This window comes from Cynocephalus volans, chromosome 3 (genome assembly GCF_027409185.1).
Source record: "Cynocephalus volans isolate mCynVol1 chromosome 3, mCynVol1.pri, whole genome shotgun sequence".
In the NCBI taxonomy this organism is placed as follows: domain Eukaryota; kingdom Metazoa; phylum Chordata; class Mammalia; order Dermoptera; family Cynocephalidae; genus Cynocephalus; species Cynocephalus volans.
Genome location: NC_084462.1, coordinates 93,860,177 through 93,879,093, shown reverse-complemented (window position 1 = coordinate 93,879,093; position 18,917 = coordinate 93,860,177). Strand labels below are relative to the sequence as shown.

The 18,917-nt window shown below is 40.2% G+C and overlaps 1 protein-coding gene across 1 annotated transcript; it reads right to left on the bottom strand.

The window, feature by feature from the left end:
- Positions 1-240: 240 nt before the first annotated feature.
- CATSPER2 (cation channel sperm associated 2) lies at positions 241-18,795 on the bottom strand. Its single transcript, XM_063090456.1, has 13 exons — positions 18,673-18,795; positions 17,958-18,104; positions 17,290-17,463; positions 17,042-17,110; positions 9,006-9,178; positions 8,320-8,475; positions 7,911-8,035; positions 6,191-6,369; positions 5,880-5,979; positions 5,478-5,534; positions 1,994-2,196; positions 1,468-1,635; positions 241-272 (listed from the first exon to the last, which is right to left on the bottom strand). The coding sequence occupies exons 2-13, from the start codon at positions 18,100-18,102 to the stop codon at positions 241-243; spliced, it is 1,581 nt and encodes a 526-aa protein (XP_062946526.1). The 5' UTR covers positions 18,103-18,104; positions 18,673-18,795.
- Positions 18,796-18,917: the final 122 nt, after the last annotated feature.

The following is an 18,917-nucleotide window of genomic DNA, read 5'->3' as shown; positions in this document are numbered from 1 at the left end:
ATGATAAAGTCAAGAAGAGTCAGACTCAAGAGCTGTGGAAAGGGTAGAAAGTCAAGGAGCAAAGGCTCCATCACCATCTCAAGTAACTTTTTTGCTTGACATTATACTTCCCCTATATCTCAGAAACAGACCACTGAGCAGTATTTATTAAACATTTATATTTTGAATTCTCTATTTCCGACTATTCCCTTCATTATCTTTTGCTTGAACCAAAGATTTCGAAGCCATCCACTGTTGGCTTTACTTGTCTTCAAAGTTCATTAGTGCCTGCACTGTAAAGAAACAGACCGTGAGGCTGGAGAGCTAAGAATATTCAGAACTTATAAATATTTGGTGAAAGACTCTGCTTTTCTGTGTTCTAGATTCCCACACAAGTCTTTACTAATCTTTACTCTAAATTAAGACATATGACTTATTTGCTATAGACAAGTTAATCAGGATTAAAGAAGCCATGTTGCTACCTTCTCCCTTTCACCCTGTTGTCCCTAGAGAACAACTAGGAAGATAGGGTTGAGAATGATGGGAAAGAGCAGGATTAATTTTAGGTAACATTTTGAAGTAGGCAAAGCCTGTTTTTGACATCCTGCTCTAAATTCCATGTTCCTATGTTATATATTCCTCTTATTGCCCTCTGTGCCCAACACACACATACATACACACTCACACACAGAGACACCCCACAGTCCTCCTCTTTATTTAATTCTTATTTTCTCACTGAGTTGATTTCAACTAGGTATGAGGAAGAAAACTCAGATAACACTAATCTGTATTAAATTATAAAGAGCTGACCCTAAGTCTTACAGTTTTTATTCTTAGAGGGAAATTTTTATTAATCCAAACTAATCTCCAAGTGGTGAAATTTAAGGGAAATAATTCTGAGCAGACAGTTCTTGGCCTACCTCAAACTCTACTATTTAAATTACATACCCCTCTCTGCCTATGCTGACACTAGAAGAGACTGATAGGAAGATAAGTCAGTAACTCATAAACCTCTTTTGAGGGATAGGGTAGTGGGTACTCGTGGGCTTTCTGTTCACTGTCTAATTCCCATAGCTATCCAACTTGAGCTGAGGCCCTGATGCTCAGGTCTGAAATGTGACCTTCAAAGAGCAGAAACATGTATAGAAAGGGGTGGGCTGCCCAAATCAAGCAAGATCCCATATTGACCTAACTCCCAACAACTGGAATTGGACACTCTCCTCTTAGGAAACAAGTTTTCAGACCTCAGAGAATTCGGGTATCTCTTCTGGAGAAGTGCAATTTCTAGGTTCTCTCTAAGTTAGAAGAAATTCGGACATGTGCCTAGAATGTGACATATTAAACCAAGAATTTGCCTTTTTTTGGTTATGTGGCAGAATTGAGAGGCCGAGATGTCATAATAGTGGGCACCCTCCTCTTTCTCCCCAGTTATACATGCTACTCCCGTGTACTTAACTCCTGGTCTCCATGACTGCCCTAACTCCATACCTGCAAACCCTTGCAACTTCTTACGCTCCTCTAGGTTATACTGCAGCTTTTCCAGCAACTCAAAATATCGAAAGAGTGAATCTCTGGGCCAAACAACACGATCTTCCTGATCCATTTCCATTAGCCCAGGCAGATTCTGGTGCACAAGAGTCTCCCAGTCCAACTGACCTGTTGGGAGGAATGCTTCTTGAAAACATTTGTAGATTTGTGGAAGTTGAGTAAGATCTGAAAAGCTCTATGGTGTGGGTGGACAGTGGAGATGAAAGAAGAAATAGGAAGCAGGGTGGGAAAAGGGGGTACCATCCAGAGACCACTTTTTACAATGAATAAAGAGATCTATAGCCACACTTATTCAAAGTGAAGCAGAAGTACAGGGGAAATTAAGAAGCACAAAGAAAGTAATTAACAGCAGAAAATCATACTGGTGGAGAAAATTGGAAAGCAGATGTAATAGGAGAGCTCTTCTTAAGATTGGGATGTGTCAGAGAGGAGTCAGAACTCAAATGGAAGAAACCCTTCTGCTCACCAATATATTCAGAATATCTGGATTCAGAAGAGAAGGAATATGAGGAGGAAGAAGTAGAGGGGGCAGATGGGTACTTTTTTCTTTTTGACAAGGGCTCTTCTGTTTTTGGTGCAGACATTATCAATTCCTCTTCAGCAGCGCTGTGTTTAGACAGTTCTTCAGAAACTTCTAAGTCCAAAGACATCCTTTGTTGACTGGATCCTCTGTAAGTAAAAGGAGACATTTTATTGTTTCAAGTCCATTTGCAAGTTCCTTCATTATTCCCGTCCTGGCCCTGGCCATCCCCTAAAGCTGGGACTTAAGGCAGTGAAGGCCAAACTCTCCCAAACTGTAAATGTAGGCGTTTCCAACTTCAGTCGTCCCCAGTGTGTCATCCTTAACTCTTCTCTTCCCTCCCATATCTAGTCCACAAAGAAATCCTGTTGACTCTACCTTCAAAATATGTATTTTCTCACTACCTCACTGGTACCGCCCTGGTCTGAACTAACATCATCTCTTGCCTGCACAGCAGCATAGCCTCCTAACTGATCTCTTTGCTCCTTTCCTTGTTCTTCTTCAGTTCATCATCAACACAGTAACCAGAATAATCCTTCTTAAATGTAAGTCACTTCCTGTCAATCCCCTGCTCTGCTTCCCACTTCCCTCAGAGTAAAAACCTAAGTCCCTACAATGGCCCCCACAGCCCTAGATTCTCTCTGACCTCATCCCCATCACTCTTCCCTCTGCTCACTCTGCTCCAGTCACAATGGACTCCTTGCTGTTTCTCAAACACATCTGGCATGCTTCCAGTTTAGGACCTTTGCACTAGCTATTCCCTCTGCCTATAACACTCTTCCCATAGATATCCACATGGTAATCCCTCACCTCCTTCAAGACTTTGCCCACATTACCCTTTCACTGAGGACACCCTGGCTACCCTGTTTATTTTTTAATTTCTTCAGCATTTTATTTATTTATTTTTTTATTGAATCATAATTGATTACACATACTTTTGGGATTCAATGTTGACATATGTTGATCAAATCAATATTACTAGTATGTATAATGTTATAAATTGTACTTATTCTTTATGCCCCTTGTCCAATCTCTCCCTATCCCCCTCTCCCTCTCCCCTCCCGCCACTGATAACACTAGATTTCTTCTCTCCCTCTGAAAGAGTAGTTGTTACTCTGTTGATTTGTTGCCTAGATGATCTGTCCAATGCTGAAAGGTGTGTTCAGGTCCCCCAATATTATCATAGAGCAGATGCTTCTTCTGTCACTCTGGAATGGGCTTTGTAGAGAGAGACATCCTCTTCTTTTCATTGGTCTCTGCTGGTAACTCTCCTTGTGTCACTGCACTCCAGTGGGTGGCAGACCATCTGCGTGGTGGCTGTGATGTCTAACCACTTCCATGGTTACTGTGGTGGCTGTGGTGGGCCACCCACATGGAGGTGATGTTTTTGGCATGCTCCTTGGTACTGGTGATGGGGAGTCCAGTCCTTGGCTCCATTTTCTGCCCCTGGGCGGGGTGGAGATGCTGATGGTGTGCCTAGGCCAGAACTGATTTTTTGTCTTTTGCTTACTTCTAAAATGGGGAACTTCCTGTGGGAACCAGTACTTGAGTTTTGTTGTTGAGCTAAATTGCTGCTTTGTTGCTGTTTCCCTAGGGAAGGCTTTTTGTGCAGCTCAGTGTTTAATGGTTGACCTTATAGATACTTCCAGGTCTCCAGAGCCCTGGTGCGCCTGGGTTGTGTAGAAACTCTGATCTGGGCCTGAATCTTTTCATCAAACTGCACTCCATGCAATTCTGCATTCCCAACCATTCTCTGAGTGGTCCTGAGCTGACTGGGGGGCGGATCGCTGTCCTTGCTGTGTCCCAGTTTTCTCCCAGTGGGCCTCTCTCCCTCACTGCCCGTGCTCCAAACACTTCGTATGGGATAGGCCCAGCACTGGTCCCTTGCAATGACCCACCAGCCTCTGAATGACTCCCTTTTTTCAGCTGTTCTGGATCCTCGCTCCTGTGTGGGTCCATGGGAACCGTATTAGTGGTCTTGCTGCCGTGGGGACCACTAAGGCCCTCTTCTCCCCTGCCGCCTAAAAAGCAACTCCATCTGAAGGGCACAGCTGCGGCTTCTGCTGGTTCTTCCTCCATGCACTCAGCAGTTCCAGCCTTAAAGCAGCCGTGGCTTGAAACTCTCCGAGCAGTTTTTTCTTTCTCTCATTGTGGCTTCTTCCCCTTCATGAACTCCGTAGGTCTCTCCTCCTCTTCCCCTGAGCTCCAGCGGCCCCAGCTTGGTTGTTGTTACATTTTTATAGCTGTAAATTGATTGATTTGTGGGAGAGAGTGACGCTGGGGACCGTCCATTTGGCTATCTTGACCGGAACTCTCCCGACTACCCTGTTTAAAATTACAACCCATCTGCAATCCTCACCCTCTATTCCAATCCCCTTTAACCTACTCTACTTCAAATTTCCATAATACTTATCATATTTTAACACATTTTATTTATTGTACTTATTTAATGTGTTCATTGTTTATCCTTTCCTACCCCTAATAGTATGTAGGCTCCATGAGAGCAGGCATTATTGTCTATTTTGTTCACTTATATATTTTAAACACTTACTATGTATTCAATAATTATTCATTAATGGATGAATGAGTTTCTTATTTCTCCTCCTACCCTCCTGTCTACTGCTAAACACTCAGGGTCTAAAATAGTATCTGTTTCATTGAAGGTAGCTGTATTAGTTTCCTGTGGCTACTGTAACAAATTACCACAAACTTGGTGGCTTAAAACAACAGAAATGTATTGTCTCACAGTTCTAGAGGCTAGACATCTGAAATCATGGTGTTGGCAGGTCCATACTCCTCTGGAAGCTCTAGGGGAGAAGGTTCCTTGCCTTTCTACCTTCTAGCAGCTGTCCAGCACTCTTCAGGCTCCCTTGGCTTGTGGTTGCATCACTGCAATCTCAATCTCCATTTTCACACTGTCTTCTCCTGTTCTCTGTGTCTGTGTCTTCTCCTCTTGTATCTCTTATATGGACCCTTGTCATTGGATTTAGGGTCCCCCTGGATAATCCAGGATAATCTCTTCTCAAGATCCTTAAATAAGTCACATCTGCAAAGACCCTTTTTCCAAATAAGGTCATATTCATAGCTTCCAGGGAATTAGGACAAGGACATATCATTTTGGGAGCCACCATTCAACTAACTACAATAAATATTGAATGAAAAAGTTCTCTCTCAGGGCTGACCCATGGCTCACTTGGGAGAGTCTGGTACTGATTACACCAAGGCCACGGGTTTGGATCCCTATATAGTGATGGCCAGTTAGCTCACTTGGGAGAGTGTGGTGCTGACAGCACCAAGTCAAGGGTTAAGACCCCCTTACTGGTCATCTTTTGAAAAAAAAAATTCTCTCTGAAAGCCAGTCTTCACCTTTGGTTTTCTACCCTCTCCTCCTTCATGTGTTTCCATCCCAGTTCACATATACACTCCTAACCTCACATCCGTTTTGCTACGGCTTGGCCTCAGTGCTTCAGGGTACAGGTTTTGTCTCCTGCAAAGCAAAAAAACCCCAAAAGAGTGAAGATAGCTACATTCAAGCAGAAGTGCAGTATGGGCAAAAGAAAAGAATTCAGAACAGAAAGTTAAGAAAAGTGAGTGGGGAAAACAAACCAGTAGTCAAGTCACCCCAACAGATGAAGAATCAGGCAATGTTCTAGAGCTGAGGAATTCTTAACCCTGGGGGCAAATCTTCTGTCACAAAGGGAAAAGTGAGGTCAAGGCCAAGGAGTAAAAATAGAAAACGAGTTCAAGAAACCTTTGAGAAATAAAGTGGACCAGCCACAAGAAAAAAAAGAAAGAAAGAAGGTAAGTTGGGTTTAAAAATGGGGAAACAGACCTCTGAATAATCTGCCTCTTGAATATGTCAGCTTTGTGCTGAACCTCCAGATGTGTCATCTCCTCATTCAGCTCTTTCCTGATATTCTGGAAGTTAGTAACTGCCCCAAAGGGCCATTAGGAGTTGGGAGGTGGTGGTAACTAGACCCAGGGAGAGGCCTGGGTGGGGAGAAACCAAGTGAAATATCCATTCCAGGACCCAAGCCTTCCTGATATACTGGGTGCTCTCTCCTGTAATCCACCAATCCCAGCTTTCAGATTAATTTCTTCCTAACTATCCCTTCCACCAAATTTTACCTCCTATATGCTTACCCATCATGGCTACTATGATATTTCGAAAGATGATGGAGCCGAGCAACAACCACAGGATGACATAGAGGCTGCTGAAGATGCGGCTGACTTCAGGCACCTTCCAGACATCCTGAAGCAGTGCATACCAGTGATCCAAGGTGAAGAGAATGAACACTGTCACCAGGGAATTCAGCACATCCCTAAAGAAGAAGGTATGTGAATAGATAGAAGCAGAGATCTAAACCTCTCTGAAACCATATCATTCTTTCTTTTAAGGCAATATAAGAGCATTTCTTTGTAGTTTGCTGACTCTGGCTTCTTTTCTACCATCCTCAATTTTTAGCCTACTATTCTTCAGTTTGAAATTGCTTTATTAAGTTTCCTTCATCGTGAATAATCTATGAATACCTCTCACCTCATCAGTTTTGGGCCATAATAAGTACTCAATAAATGGGTGTTGATTGAATTTTTAAAAAATGAATGAATTGCCAACTAGATATTTTTTCTAAGTTCATTCTTTCCTGATCTATGGACTCCCAATAATAGAATATCACTCATGAACATCATTTCTATTTAGCTCACTGGTATGAACTAATAGAGAAATACAAGGGTTCTTCAGAAAGTTTGTGGAAAAATAGAACTAAGGGCTGGATAATTAGCTCAGTTGGTTAGAACACAATGTTCTGACACCAAGGTCAAGGGTTTGGATCCCCATTCCGGCCAGTAGCAAAAAAAAAAAAAAAAGAAGAAGAAGATAATATGAATTTTTCCACAAACTTTTTGATGTACCCTCTTAAGTAGATGGATACGTGACATAAACATGTGATCCTAAATAATGATAACGAATATATACAAATAATATAAAAATTATAAAATTAATGCAATTAATTATTTAAAATTAATTTTAAAATTTAGATGCCTTTCTTTAGGCATCTAAATTTTCCTCCTTTTCATCTTAGTCCACCATACACAATTTATTGAAAACATCAAGGCTTGGATACGATTAACTCTAGGACTTTCCTAACTCAATATATATTAGAGTCTAAGAGAGACCTAAGAGGTGCTGACAAGTTTGGATTCCAATACATAAACTGAATTATCTCCTCCAAATTCAAGTTGACTTCCTTCTAGCAATTTGTGTTTTCTAGACAAAAATCTTATCAGGATTTTACTTTTGAATGAGTATAGGTGTATACATGTATAATACCCACACCTATAGATTGGGGTAAAAACAGTAACCATGTTTGAGAGTTATAATAACATGGATTTTGTTTTTTGTTTCTTCTTTTTTTTTTAGTTTTTTATCTTTTTTTTAACATATTAACATTTATTGATCACTTAAAATGTGTTAAATACTTTGCTAAGTACTTAAATGCATTACTTCATTTATCCCCACACTCTCATGAGGTAGTACTGCTAATATTCCCATTTTTCAAAAGAGGTAAGTGAACCATAAAAACCAAAGCTTAAACTGCAGTATACTGCAATTTAAAGATGGTTGAAGAGAATGTGTTTGAATTTGAAAAACCCAAAATAAACCTGGAACTAGCTGCCCTACCCTCAAGATCACAGTTAACACCACTCACTATTCCTTTGCTTTCTCTTTCCCTCTCCTTATCATGTTCTATTCCAGTTTCTTACAATAGACTATATTTTTTGTATTAGTATAGTTTGGATGAGATTCCTGGTCTCTTACCCAAATTTTCTCCCCTCACCCACGCTTCCCCCCAGCCCTGCCTACGAGAAGAACATGTGGTATTCCAGGTCCTCACGAGTTGAACGAGTGTAGTTCTCGAAGAAGTAGACACCAGTCACAGCAAAAATGTAGAAGAAGATGAGCAGCAACATCAAGAGGGAAGTCATGCTCTAGAGGCCATGATCTCAAATCAGAAGTGGGCCACACTAAGCCAATCTCTACCAACAGCCCAGTCAAGCCCACCTGGCAATCCCCCACCAAACCCTCACTTCCACTCTTGAGCCCAGTCATCCCTAAACCACCACAGCTTTTGCCCAGCCCCTTCTTACCCAATAACATTTCCCAGGGTTTTTCACTGCCTTCATCAACCCACCCAAACTTGTCTCGTATTAAATGTTAAACCCCCATGTTTATCCACCTTGTCCCCCTGCCTTAACTGCACCAGTCTAATCACCTTCAGGGCCCTGACCAGGGCCAAAATAATAACTCGAATTTGACGGAATCGTGCAAAGAGTTTGAGAGACCTCAGCACCCGGCAGATCCTCAGAAACTGGAGCCACACAGGCTGGCTTGTTACCCCTGCCAACACCACAACCTCAGGAAGCAGGGACTGTGGGAAATACACAGTTTATGAGTAAAATATACCCCCCAAAGCACCAAGGTACGGTTGGCCCTTCTTCATCCCATCTTGTTCATAGTTCCCTGGGCATTGTCCCCTGAACAGCTTTCTCTGGGGATTGTTTCCTATTTAGCCTTTCTATACTAAATTACTTAAACTCTGTGCTTCAACTTGTTTACACATAAAAGGGAGATAAAATTAGTGGTTATTTCATTGGGTTGTTGTGGAGCACAAATGAGATAATACATGTAAAACATTTAAAATAGTGCCTGGCACCAAGTGCTCAGTAGTTGGCAGATATTATCGTTGGGGTCGATGTTATGTTTAGATTCTACCTTGTTTCTAATATCAACATTTCCTGCAATGACTGACTTTTAGTTTTAGAAAAAAATCAAAAGGAGTTAAGTAAATTTCTCTTTGTTTCTTCCTGTTACCTAATCATGTTAATTTTTCTTGTTATTTTGATTCACCTAGGCACATTTTTCATCCCACTAACTAATCCTCAGGATATCTATCCTTACCAACATGGTAACAACAAAGTCAAAGACATTCCAGGCACTCTTCCAGAAGAGGAAAAAGCTGGATAGCCACATAAGAAGGATCTCCAAGATGAAAACAAGCAAGATAAACCAAGACGCCACCTCCAAAGTCAGCTTCAATGGCCACAGTTTGGTATTTGTGGATTCCAGCAATTCTGTGAGGGTAAAGAAGGAATGAAAGTCAACAAAGTGGGAAGCTGAATGATGGAGAATGATCACATATAAACCACAGTTGTGACCACTGCTATTCCATTTTTCTTAGACTTTCTCTTCTTAACACTGTTACTTTAACCTGTGAAATACAGGGGAGGACAGAATTGACCATGAAAAATAGCCACTACTCATTTCTTGTTGATATTGATATATCTAATAGCTGCAAGTCATTTCATACTCACTTAGAGTTCACACAGCTACTAAGAGATTGCTCAGTTTACAACCCCCCTTCCCCACCCCACTTGCTGTACTGTTAAGAAACCAATGGGTCTTGAGAATAGAAAGAAAATGTAGGGCCATGATATGTAAAGTACTTTATAAGGGATGTAGAAACAAGAAGCCAGATTCATAGGGCATATTGACTTATAATAAGAAATCACCTGGTCCTTTGTTAGCTTTCTTTTAAAACTTGCTCTTTCTTCTCTGCCTAAAATTTGTTTTGTTCTTCTGCAAAGTAAAATGAATCCCGTACTTCCTCTCTAGATCCCTTACTAATTATTTCCTGAACTTATTACCTTTATCTTTCAACCCTCTTTATTGCTTTTATGCATTTAACGGATATATACCATGCTCTAGAAAAAAACATTGAGATCAAAATAGTCCTTTAAACACTAAGTAAGAATCAATACTGCATGCTTTGGCTTTACAGTCATCCTGATCCTGATCATGACAAAAAGAACAAAGCCATACTTCAACTCTCCCTACAGTGGGTTGGCCTTTCCTTAAAACTAACAGAGTCACACTATTTTTCCCCTATGCTTCTTTAGGCTATGTGCTTCTTCAGCAAGTTTTTCTTTCACATAAAATTTTTCTAAGACAGTTTTTCATATTTTAACATCTCTGAAATTAGGATGCATCTTATAATCAATGATGTGTCCCAGTTTAATTGATGATGGTTTTTATTTCTTAATGGTGAATAAATAGTGCATTTCACCATCGATGGCAGCTTAGACTCAATAAAATACAATAATTTTTCAATACCAACAAATTCTAGCTCTCGGAAGCATGGGATTATATTATTAGAGGGAGCTGAAGACCACTTTTGTGGCTGGAAAGTGAAATGTTATAATTTTTATTAAGTTTTTGCCTTCACAAAACAGGAATCCAAAGAGAGCAATGAAGTAGTTTAAAGCAAGGGTCTTGGAAAGAAGAATCTGATGGTTTGAATAGGGAAGAACAAATTACAGAAGCAGCAACACTTTTACTCTCTGAGAAAAAGGGATGATTTTACAGAAGCTAAATGAATCCAAGGAAGTTCAGAGGAATAAACAGCAGAAATTGTCTCAGCAGGACAGAATGTATAAAAGTGATTGCCTGCAACTCTACATCAACTAATGAAAATGTGTACTACCTGGAGATAAAAAATATAACTTTAAAAAATTCTTGGAATTCTTCAGCCTACCTTAGCAAGGCAAAGGAGTCTTAGTGGAAATATTGCCAAGGAGCCCAGTGAAGTACACCCAGAATCACAGCCAGTGTAGTGAGTTATTAGTAAAGATCCATGCTTGAACATTCTTCTTTTGAGGGGAGAGAAGGTAGCAATTTGATCTAGCAAGTCATATGAATGTATATGATTCTATTTCACAAGGTACAGTTTCACCATGGGCAGTCATCTATTGCTACTCCCTATTCTAGAAAACAAGAGTATGGGCTGGCTGGTTAGCTCAGTTGGTTAAAGCGCAGCCTTATTACACCAAAGTCATGGGTTCAGATCCCCATACTGGCCAGCTGCCAAAAAAAAAAGAAAAGAAAAAAAAGAAAACAAGAGTAGGTCACCACACAGAATATGAGAAAAATTCACATTGGTTTCAAAGAAAGTCCAACAATAATGAGGAGAGTACAGGTTGAGTATCCCTTATCTGAAATACTTAGAACCAGAAGTGTTTTGAGTTTCAGATTTTGGAACATTTGTGCATACATAATGAGAGACTTTGGGGAGGAGACCCAAGTCTAAACATTAACTTTCATTTATGTTTCATATATATACCTTATGCATATAACTGAAAGTAATTTTATACAATATTTTTAATTTTTTGCATGTAACAAAGTTTTTGTACATTGAACCATCAAAAAGCAAAGATGTCACTACTGCAGCCACCTGTGTATACAATCTGTGGTTGTATAATGGCATCACCATTATTCCTGATGCTGAATTTATATGCTACTGATAAGCAATCATTTTCTTATACTTATTCACACATAAATACTTAATAGGAAAAATATAACATACCATTAATACAGAGAAAAAACAATGTGTCAGGGAAACTAAGCTGCACAGTAGCATCACCAGGACACCTGTAGCAGCTGTTAAACAATAGCAACAACAAACGGCGGGCTGAATAATCTGTGTGCTGTGCACCTCTGTTTTGTTTTTTGTTTTTTCAAAGATGACCAGTAAGGGGATCTTAACCCTTGGCTTGGTGTTGTCAGCACCACACTAAACCAGTGAGCAACCGACCATCCGTATATAGGATCCGAACCCGTGGCCTTGGTGTTATCAGCACCGCACTCTTCCGAGTGAGCCATGGGCTGGCCCTTGTGCACCTGTGTTTTGAATGCAACCTATCAGATGAAGTCATGTGTGGAATTTTCCACTTGTGCCACCATGTTGGCACTCAAAAAGTTTGATTTGGAGCATTTTGGGTTTCAGATTAGGAATGCTCAGCCTGTAGTGCACTGTAATTTGTATATTGCATATGTTCCACTAAGGACAAGAGCTAATGTTAGAAAATTACACCTTGCGATACAGGAGTTCAAAGTGCTTACAATTTCATTGAGATATAAGTATTTAGTTTTATACAAGTGAGGCTACATCAAAATATTGATTTGGCCAAGTTACATGATATGAAAGTAAGACTAGTAAAATCCTAAGAACATAAGAGGTGACTTATTGAGCCAAAACAATAGTACTGACAACCCCTAAGGACTTTTGTGGAAGGGCAGAATTACCTTCTATAATGACACCTCAAACTGTTAGAAATACTGTATAATTAAATAGCCTGAAGTTCCTCAATTATCTAGTTTCCATTACTTTTCCTAAATTTGCTGTTACCTAGTTATGTTTTTCAACTATAATAAAATTTTTCCTACTTCTAGCATATGGGGGTTTATCCCTCATTATTTTACCGACACTAAGATTCTATTTTCTTTTCAGTCCAAATGGTCATATGCTTTTTAGCCTACCTTCACAGAAAGCACATTCATTTTTGCAATTTTTTAGCTTTCTTTTTCTAGCTCAATTATAGGTATGAGGTTTGTTTGATGTAACAATGAGTATTCAGAATTCTAGGCTGTATCATGAGGTGGTTAAAGGCAAAGATTCTAGGGCCAGATAACCTGGGTGTGAAAGTAGGCTCCACCAGCTTCTAGATGTATAATCCTGGGCAAGTTAACCTCTCTGTGTCTCAGGCTTTTTTCAACTAAAAAGTATTTTCAAAGAAGTTTGCAAACCCCTGCAGCTTCTCCAAGGTATTCCAGAGGTTTGTGATTTTAAAGAGACCAGAAGAGCATACTCAATCACCCTGAACAACACAAACTGCTGTGCAGATTTTGACGTTTACAGTTTTAAATTGTAATTGTTTTCAGTAATATTTTTGCTAATTATATCCATAATGAAGGAACACTGATGTTGAAATACAACTTCATGAAGAGCATACGAATGATAATTCTGGAAGTTTATCTCAAGATGATCATCAACAGATTCTATAAATTACATTCATTTGACCATAAAAAAATTTTTTTTGGTGGCTGACCAGTGTGGGGTGATCAAAAAATTTATAAGTATATCAAGTTGTCTCTAAACTTTAAAAATTAATGTCAAAAAATTATAATGATGTTATACTCAATTTTTTACTGGAAATAAGAACTATCCACATTCTCAATGTGTAGTTTTCAGAGAAAATTTTGCAAATAAAAATCATTTATTTGAAACAAAATATGAAAATTATAAAAATAAGCCAATTGATGCTTAAAGTACAAAACAGAATTACAACTAACCAGTTGTGGAAGTAGATTTTTTTCTATTTTTTTAAGTCATTATATATAGTTAAATTTCAACCTACAGTTTAACAGGTAATATATAACATGTATTTAATATTAACATATACTAATAATAAGGGGCTGGCCAGTTAGCTCTTAGTTAGAGTGGTATCGATAACACCACAGTCCAGGATTTGAACCTTGTATTGGCCAATGGCCAAAAACTTAAAAATAAATAAATAAATAATAATAATAATACATAAAATAAGTATATTTGATCCCCAAACCAAACTCAATACATAAAATAATTTTAAATTTTATTTGTAGACAAATCATACTTTCCTTATAAACAGTATAAATCACTTGTTAAATGGCAAAAGTAAAATTATCCCCAAACCAAACTCAATACATAAAATAATTTTAAATTTTATTTGTAGACAAATCATACTTTCCTTATAAACAGTATAAATCACTTGTTAAATGGCAAAAGTAAAATTTTCTCACATATTATACTTATTAAAATTGTATTAGTAAACACTTCATAGAGTTTGGATGTCTTGTCCCCCCAAAACTTATGCAGAAATCTGATCTCCAATGTGGCAGTGTTGGAAGCTGTTTGATTTACGGGGCGGACCCCCCATGAATGATTAATGCTCTCCCTAGGTGGGGGGATTAATGAGTGAGTTCTAGCTCTGTTGGTTCCTGCAAAAGCTGGTTGTTTAAAAGACCCTGGCCCCTCCTCTCTCTCTTGCTTCCTCTCGCCATGTGGTCTGCTTGTACCCACCAGCTGCCTGCCACTTTCCTCCATAAGTAGAAATAGCCTGAGGCCCACACCAGATGTAGATGTCCCAGAATCGTAAACCAAATAAACCTCTGATCTTCATAAATTACCCAGTCTCAGGTATTCTGTTATAGCAACACAGAACAGACTAATACAACACTAAAATACAACATTTAATAATATACTAGTATAAAATATTATTTATACTCAATGTGCTTCTTTCCATGACATAAAAATAGTGAAATAATTTAAATGCCTAAGCAGGTTTTCAAGATTATATATATATATTACTGGGAAACAAAATCACAGGACAAAAAAGATGGGGAGCTTTGATCTAGAGAACTTTGCTAATTCTTATTTTTTTCCCTGTCTATAACAACATTCTTCGTGACCTGGAAAAGACATTTAAAGCCTAAACAAAGTCTTAATGTTTGTCTTTATCATATGAGTTAGTCTGCTCAAAGAAATTAATCACAAATAACTTCCCTTTGCAAAATCCCTCCTGCCTTTCTACCATGAGCATGGGCTTAATAAAATACAATTTTCATGAGCTTGCCAGGTCATTCTGAGTCTGGAATCCACCTATCCTCTGGCACAGTGATCATGTTTCATATTCAATTAACTGTTTTGCCAAATAGAATGGTTAGTGCTATGCTATTTTGATTTGTCTATTAGACCTAGGGAATCATGTACATTTACTGCTATTTACTTCGTTCCAAGGCTTAAGATTATGTCCTAACTCCACAAGGCAAATACATGTCAGCAATCACACAAGCAACAGAAAATTGTGAGTGACTTAGTCCAAAATCCTCACCACTATGGGGAGGAAATAAAACACCTCAAATATAGTACAAGTATAGTACAGTATATTGCAGTAGGTCAGTGACATCATATTGTTGTGTATTTAACTATCTTTGACCTGACTGCATTAAAGGACTATTTTAAAGTGGGAAACTTACTCAAAACAGTGAGGATGAAACAAGCAAGTACTTCTACTGTTCATCATTTCTGAGTAATTTGTCTGAGATGATAATAAAATGAACTCACTGATTCTCCAGACATCCTTCTATTTTAAATACATTTTGTATAATTTATGATTGGTTTTAGACTCACTTTTTAAAAAATGTTTTTATTTTATTTTTATTGAATCATAATTGATTTACATATTTTGGGGATTCAATGTTGACATATGTTGATCAAATCAATATTACTAGTATGTATAGTGTTACAAATTGTACATATTCTTTATGCCCCTTGTCCAATCTCTCCCTGCCCCCCTCCCTCCCCCCTCCCACCACTGATAACACTAGATTTCTTCTCTCCCTCTGAAAGAGTAATGGTTATTCTGTTGATTTGTGCCTAGATGATCTGTCCAATGCTGAAAGGTGTGTTCAGGTCCCCCAATATTATCATAGAGCAGATGCTTCTTTTGTCACTCTGGAATGGGCTTTGTGGAGAGAGACATCCTCTTCTTTTCTTTGGTTTCTGCTGGTGACTCTCCTTGTGTCACTGCACTCCAGTAGCTAGCAGACCATCTGCGTGGTGGCTGTGATGTCTAGCCATTTTCGCGGCAGCTGTGGTTACTGTGGTGGGCCACCCACAAGGAGTTGATGTTTTTGACATGCTCCTTGGTCTGGCAGTGTGCCTGGTTGTGGGTGGGAGGTCTGGTCCCCGGCTCCATACCTCAAGTCCCCTGGCAGGCCTGGAGGCACTGGTGGTGTGCCTGGGCCAGAACTAATTTTTTGTCCTTTGCTTACTTCTAAAATGGGGGAACTTCCCGTGGGAACCAGTATCCGAGCTGTGTTGTTGAGCTAAATTGCTGCTTTGCTGCTGTTTCCCTAGGGAAGACTTTTTGTGTAGCTCAGTGTTTAATGGTTGACCTTATAGATACTTCCAGCTCTCCAGAGACCCGGTGCACCTGGGTTGTGTAGAAACTCTGATCTGGGCCTGAATGTTTTCATCAAACCGCACCCCATGCAATTCTGCATTCCCAGCCAGGCTCCTCTGAGTGGTCCTGCATTGAATGGACAGATTGGCTATCCCTGCTCTGTCTCAGTGTTCTCCCGGTGGGCCTGTCTCCCCCACCGCCCGTGCTCCAAACACTTCCCATGGGATGGGCCCTGCACCAGTCCCTTGCGATGACTCACCGGCCTCTGAATGACTCCCCTTTTTCAGCTGTTCTGGCTCCTCGATCCTGCATGGGTCCATGGGAACGCTATTAGTGGTCTTGCTGTCCTGGGGGCTACCAAAGCTCTCTTCTCCCCTGCCACCTCCAAGCAACTCCATCTGAAGGGCACAGCTGCAGCTTCTGCCAGCTCCTGCTCCATGTGCTCAGCAGTTTCAGCCTTAAAGTGGCCACGGTCCAAAAATGCTCCAAGCAGTTCCTCTTTCTCTCTTCATGGCTTCTCCCACTTCATGAACTCTGTAGGTCTCTCCTCTTCTTCCCCTGAGCTCCAGCAGACCCAGCTTGGCTGTTGTTACAGTTTTATAGTCGTTAATGGGTTGATTTGTGGGACAGAGTGATGCTGGGGACCTTCTATTCCACCATCTTGACCAGAACTCTAGAGTCACTTACTTTTTAAGCAATTTTTGGCTCTCCTAATATGTCACTTGTACCTAATTTTACATTCTTTGTGAGCTTATTCATACTTAACCTTTCCAAATATACTTGTAAAAATGTAAATGTTAGATCATTCACTGATAGCCACCAATATCTTTAATAGAAAAGGTTAATTCAAACAAATATTAGACTAAACTGATAAAAGAAATATAACTGGTCCTCCCATCTCCAGTTCCTTAAGGATTTGCTATGTTGCTTCATATTATACCTTACCTCTAAGTGTCTAGATCACCCTGTATATATACTATACTCTGGAGAGTCCTCCAAATGTTTCTAGATCTTAGCAGTTGCACAAATCCTACTCCAGAGGGCTTAATATAATTTGTCTCTGTTATAATTCAAATGATATTCAAAAATGTAAAATGATTGATTTTGAAAAAAAATGACTCCCAGCCACTTTCTCTTTGGTTCAATGTCAGTTCTCACCTATTTCAACCATCAGTACAATCGTATTCAAAAAGATGAGGAAGATGATGAAGTTTGTGAAGAGAGGACCTGTTTTCTCTTAAGGAAGCATACAGAGTGGAGTCCTTTCTGATTTATGCAGATGAAATAATAATGGCAAAAATATAAGCAGTGAGAATAAGAAGAAAATGGAGTTTGGGTAGGGAAAAATAAGTCATTAGGCAGATGATGAGTAGCCATGGATAAAAATGAGTGACATGAAAGGATACATTCAAGAACCCATCCAGCCCACAAGGAAAGTGGTGGCCTCTGACTGCAGCGCACATGAAGCCTGCTCAGCATTCTTTGGGCATGTGAAATCCGTCCTACATGTTGAGGTTTTATGGAGAAGCGCACTAGCTGGTGTTGATCTCCCAACATAAGTTTTTTCTGATGAGAAGGATCTATAATAACAACAACAAAAAGGGATAGTGGATAAATATAAAGAAAAGTCTTTGGTCGTTTATGAAGAGCAGATATGGGGGCATGGATATAACTCAGGTAATGGGCCCCCTAGTGCAGGGGCTTGCCTTGCTGCTGCTCCTTCTCACAGGAACTAAAAATCCTGTCAGTCTGGAGTGAGAGCTAATGTATTGCTTATGACCAACATTGTCCACGCCAACAAACAAAAGCAGCAGGTTCAGCCTTCAAAGTTTTAAGTGTCTTTGGTAGAAACTTTTCCAAGTTAGGCCTAAAAGTGACTTGGGTTCTAACTACTAGATTCAAAGAGTTTTATTTATAAACCCTTTATTTATTATGTTTGGTGTAATATCCAAACCAGCAACCAAACCAATCTCCCCTGAATTTTCCACTCTTAATCTTGTCTCCCTGCTTCCTACTCTTTGGAGGATGTGGATAGGAGTCTTAAATTTAGCCAGTTAAGAAACAGACTGCTGACCAACTAACTCCCGGACTGTGTGCCGTGGCACAGCCTGGCTTAAGCCTTGCAAATGTTCGATAAGAGAGAAAGTATCAATGAGACGTGAACGAATGGCATCAGCTCGGGGTAGTAGCACGTGCCCTTCTCGGTGAAAAACGGCCATGTCTGTTAAGAAAACGGAAGGATAAAGTGTCATTTTATTCTCGCAGTTGCACCAAGGATTAAAAGGTTTCTGTACCTCCTCCCCATCTCTTTGCCCGTAAGAGACCTTAAGGAGCTCATAGCTAGGAACTATGACCAGTTGCGAAAAACAAACACATTGTACTGAGACTTAAGGTTTTTTGAAACAAAAAAGGATAGTAGGAATAAGAGAGATATCGTGCAGTTGATCAAGTGACAGACACCTTCACTCTGACAGCGTTTCTAATTAAAAACTCATTAAAAAGGAAAAAAAAAAAAACCTCAATAAAACAGCAGCAGCCACAAGGGCAAGAGCCCCTGGGCTGGACAAAGAAGAATCCTGGCCCCCACCTGGACCAGAGAGAATAGAGCAATGAGTAGCGGTGGGAGGGCTTAGGCGGGCTGCCTCCAGAAGAAAAACCAAGTGAAGAGAAACGGGACAAAATGCAACAGCCTCACATTTTAAAAACGTGTCCCGTCCCAAGTGTGTCCATCCCAACGCTCCCTCGAGGGCCAGCTCCTTCTCCGTTTAATTTCCGCACCTGGGCCTCACCTCAGCCCAAGCTCTCTTCCGCCCTCAGCCCTGACTTCACTGCTCCGCCCCCGGCTCTGGCACCCCACGGGCTCGGCTTTCCCCACGCAGGACGAGTCCAGGGCCGGCTCCCAGACTCGCAGCGTCCCATTTCCAGCCCCGCCCCGCCTCGTCCTACCCCCACGGCCCAGCTCGCCCCACGGCCCAGCACCCGTCCCTAACCCCTGGCCCAGGCCTGGATTCAGCAGCGATGGCCCCACGCTCGC

Excerpts from the sequence above, each read along its gene's own strand:
- CATSPER2 (XM_063090456.1), bottom strand. The coding sequence starts at position 18,102 with ATGGCCGTTTTTCACCGAGAAGGGCACGTGCTACTACCCCGAGCTGAT. Across the intron at positions 17,111-17,289 it reads GGCTGGATGGGTTCTTGAAT|GTCCTCTCTTCACAAACTTC; the intron begins GTATCCTTTCAT and ends AAGAGAAAACAG. Across the intron at positions 1,636-1,993 it reads CAGATATTCTGAATATATTG|GTCAGTTGGACTGGGAGACT; the intron begins GTGAGCAGAAGG and ends TCCTCCCAACAG.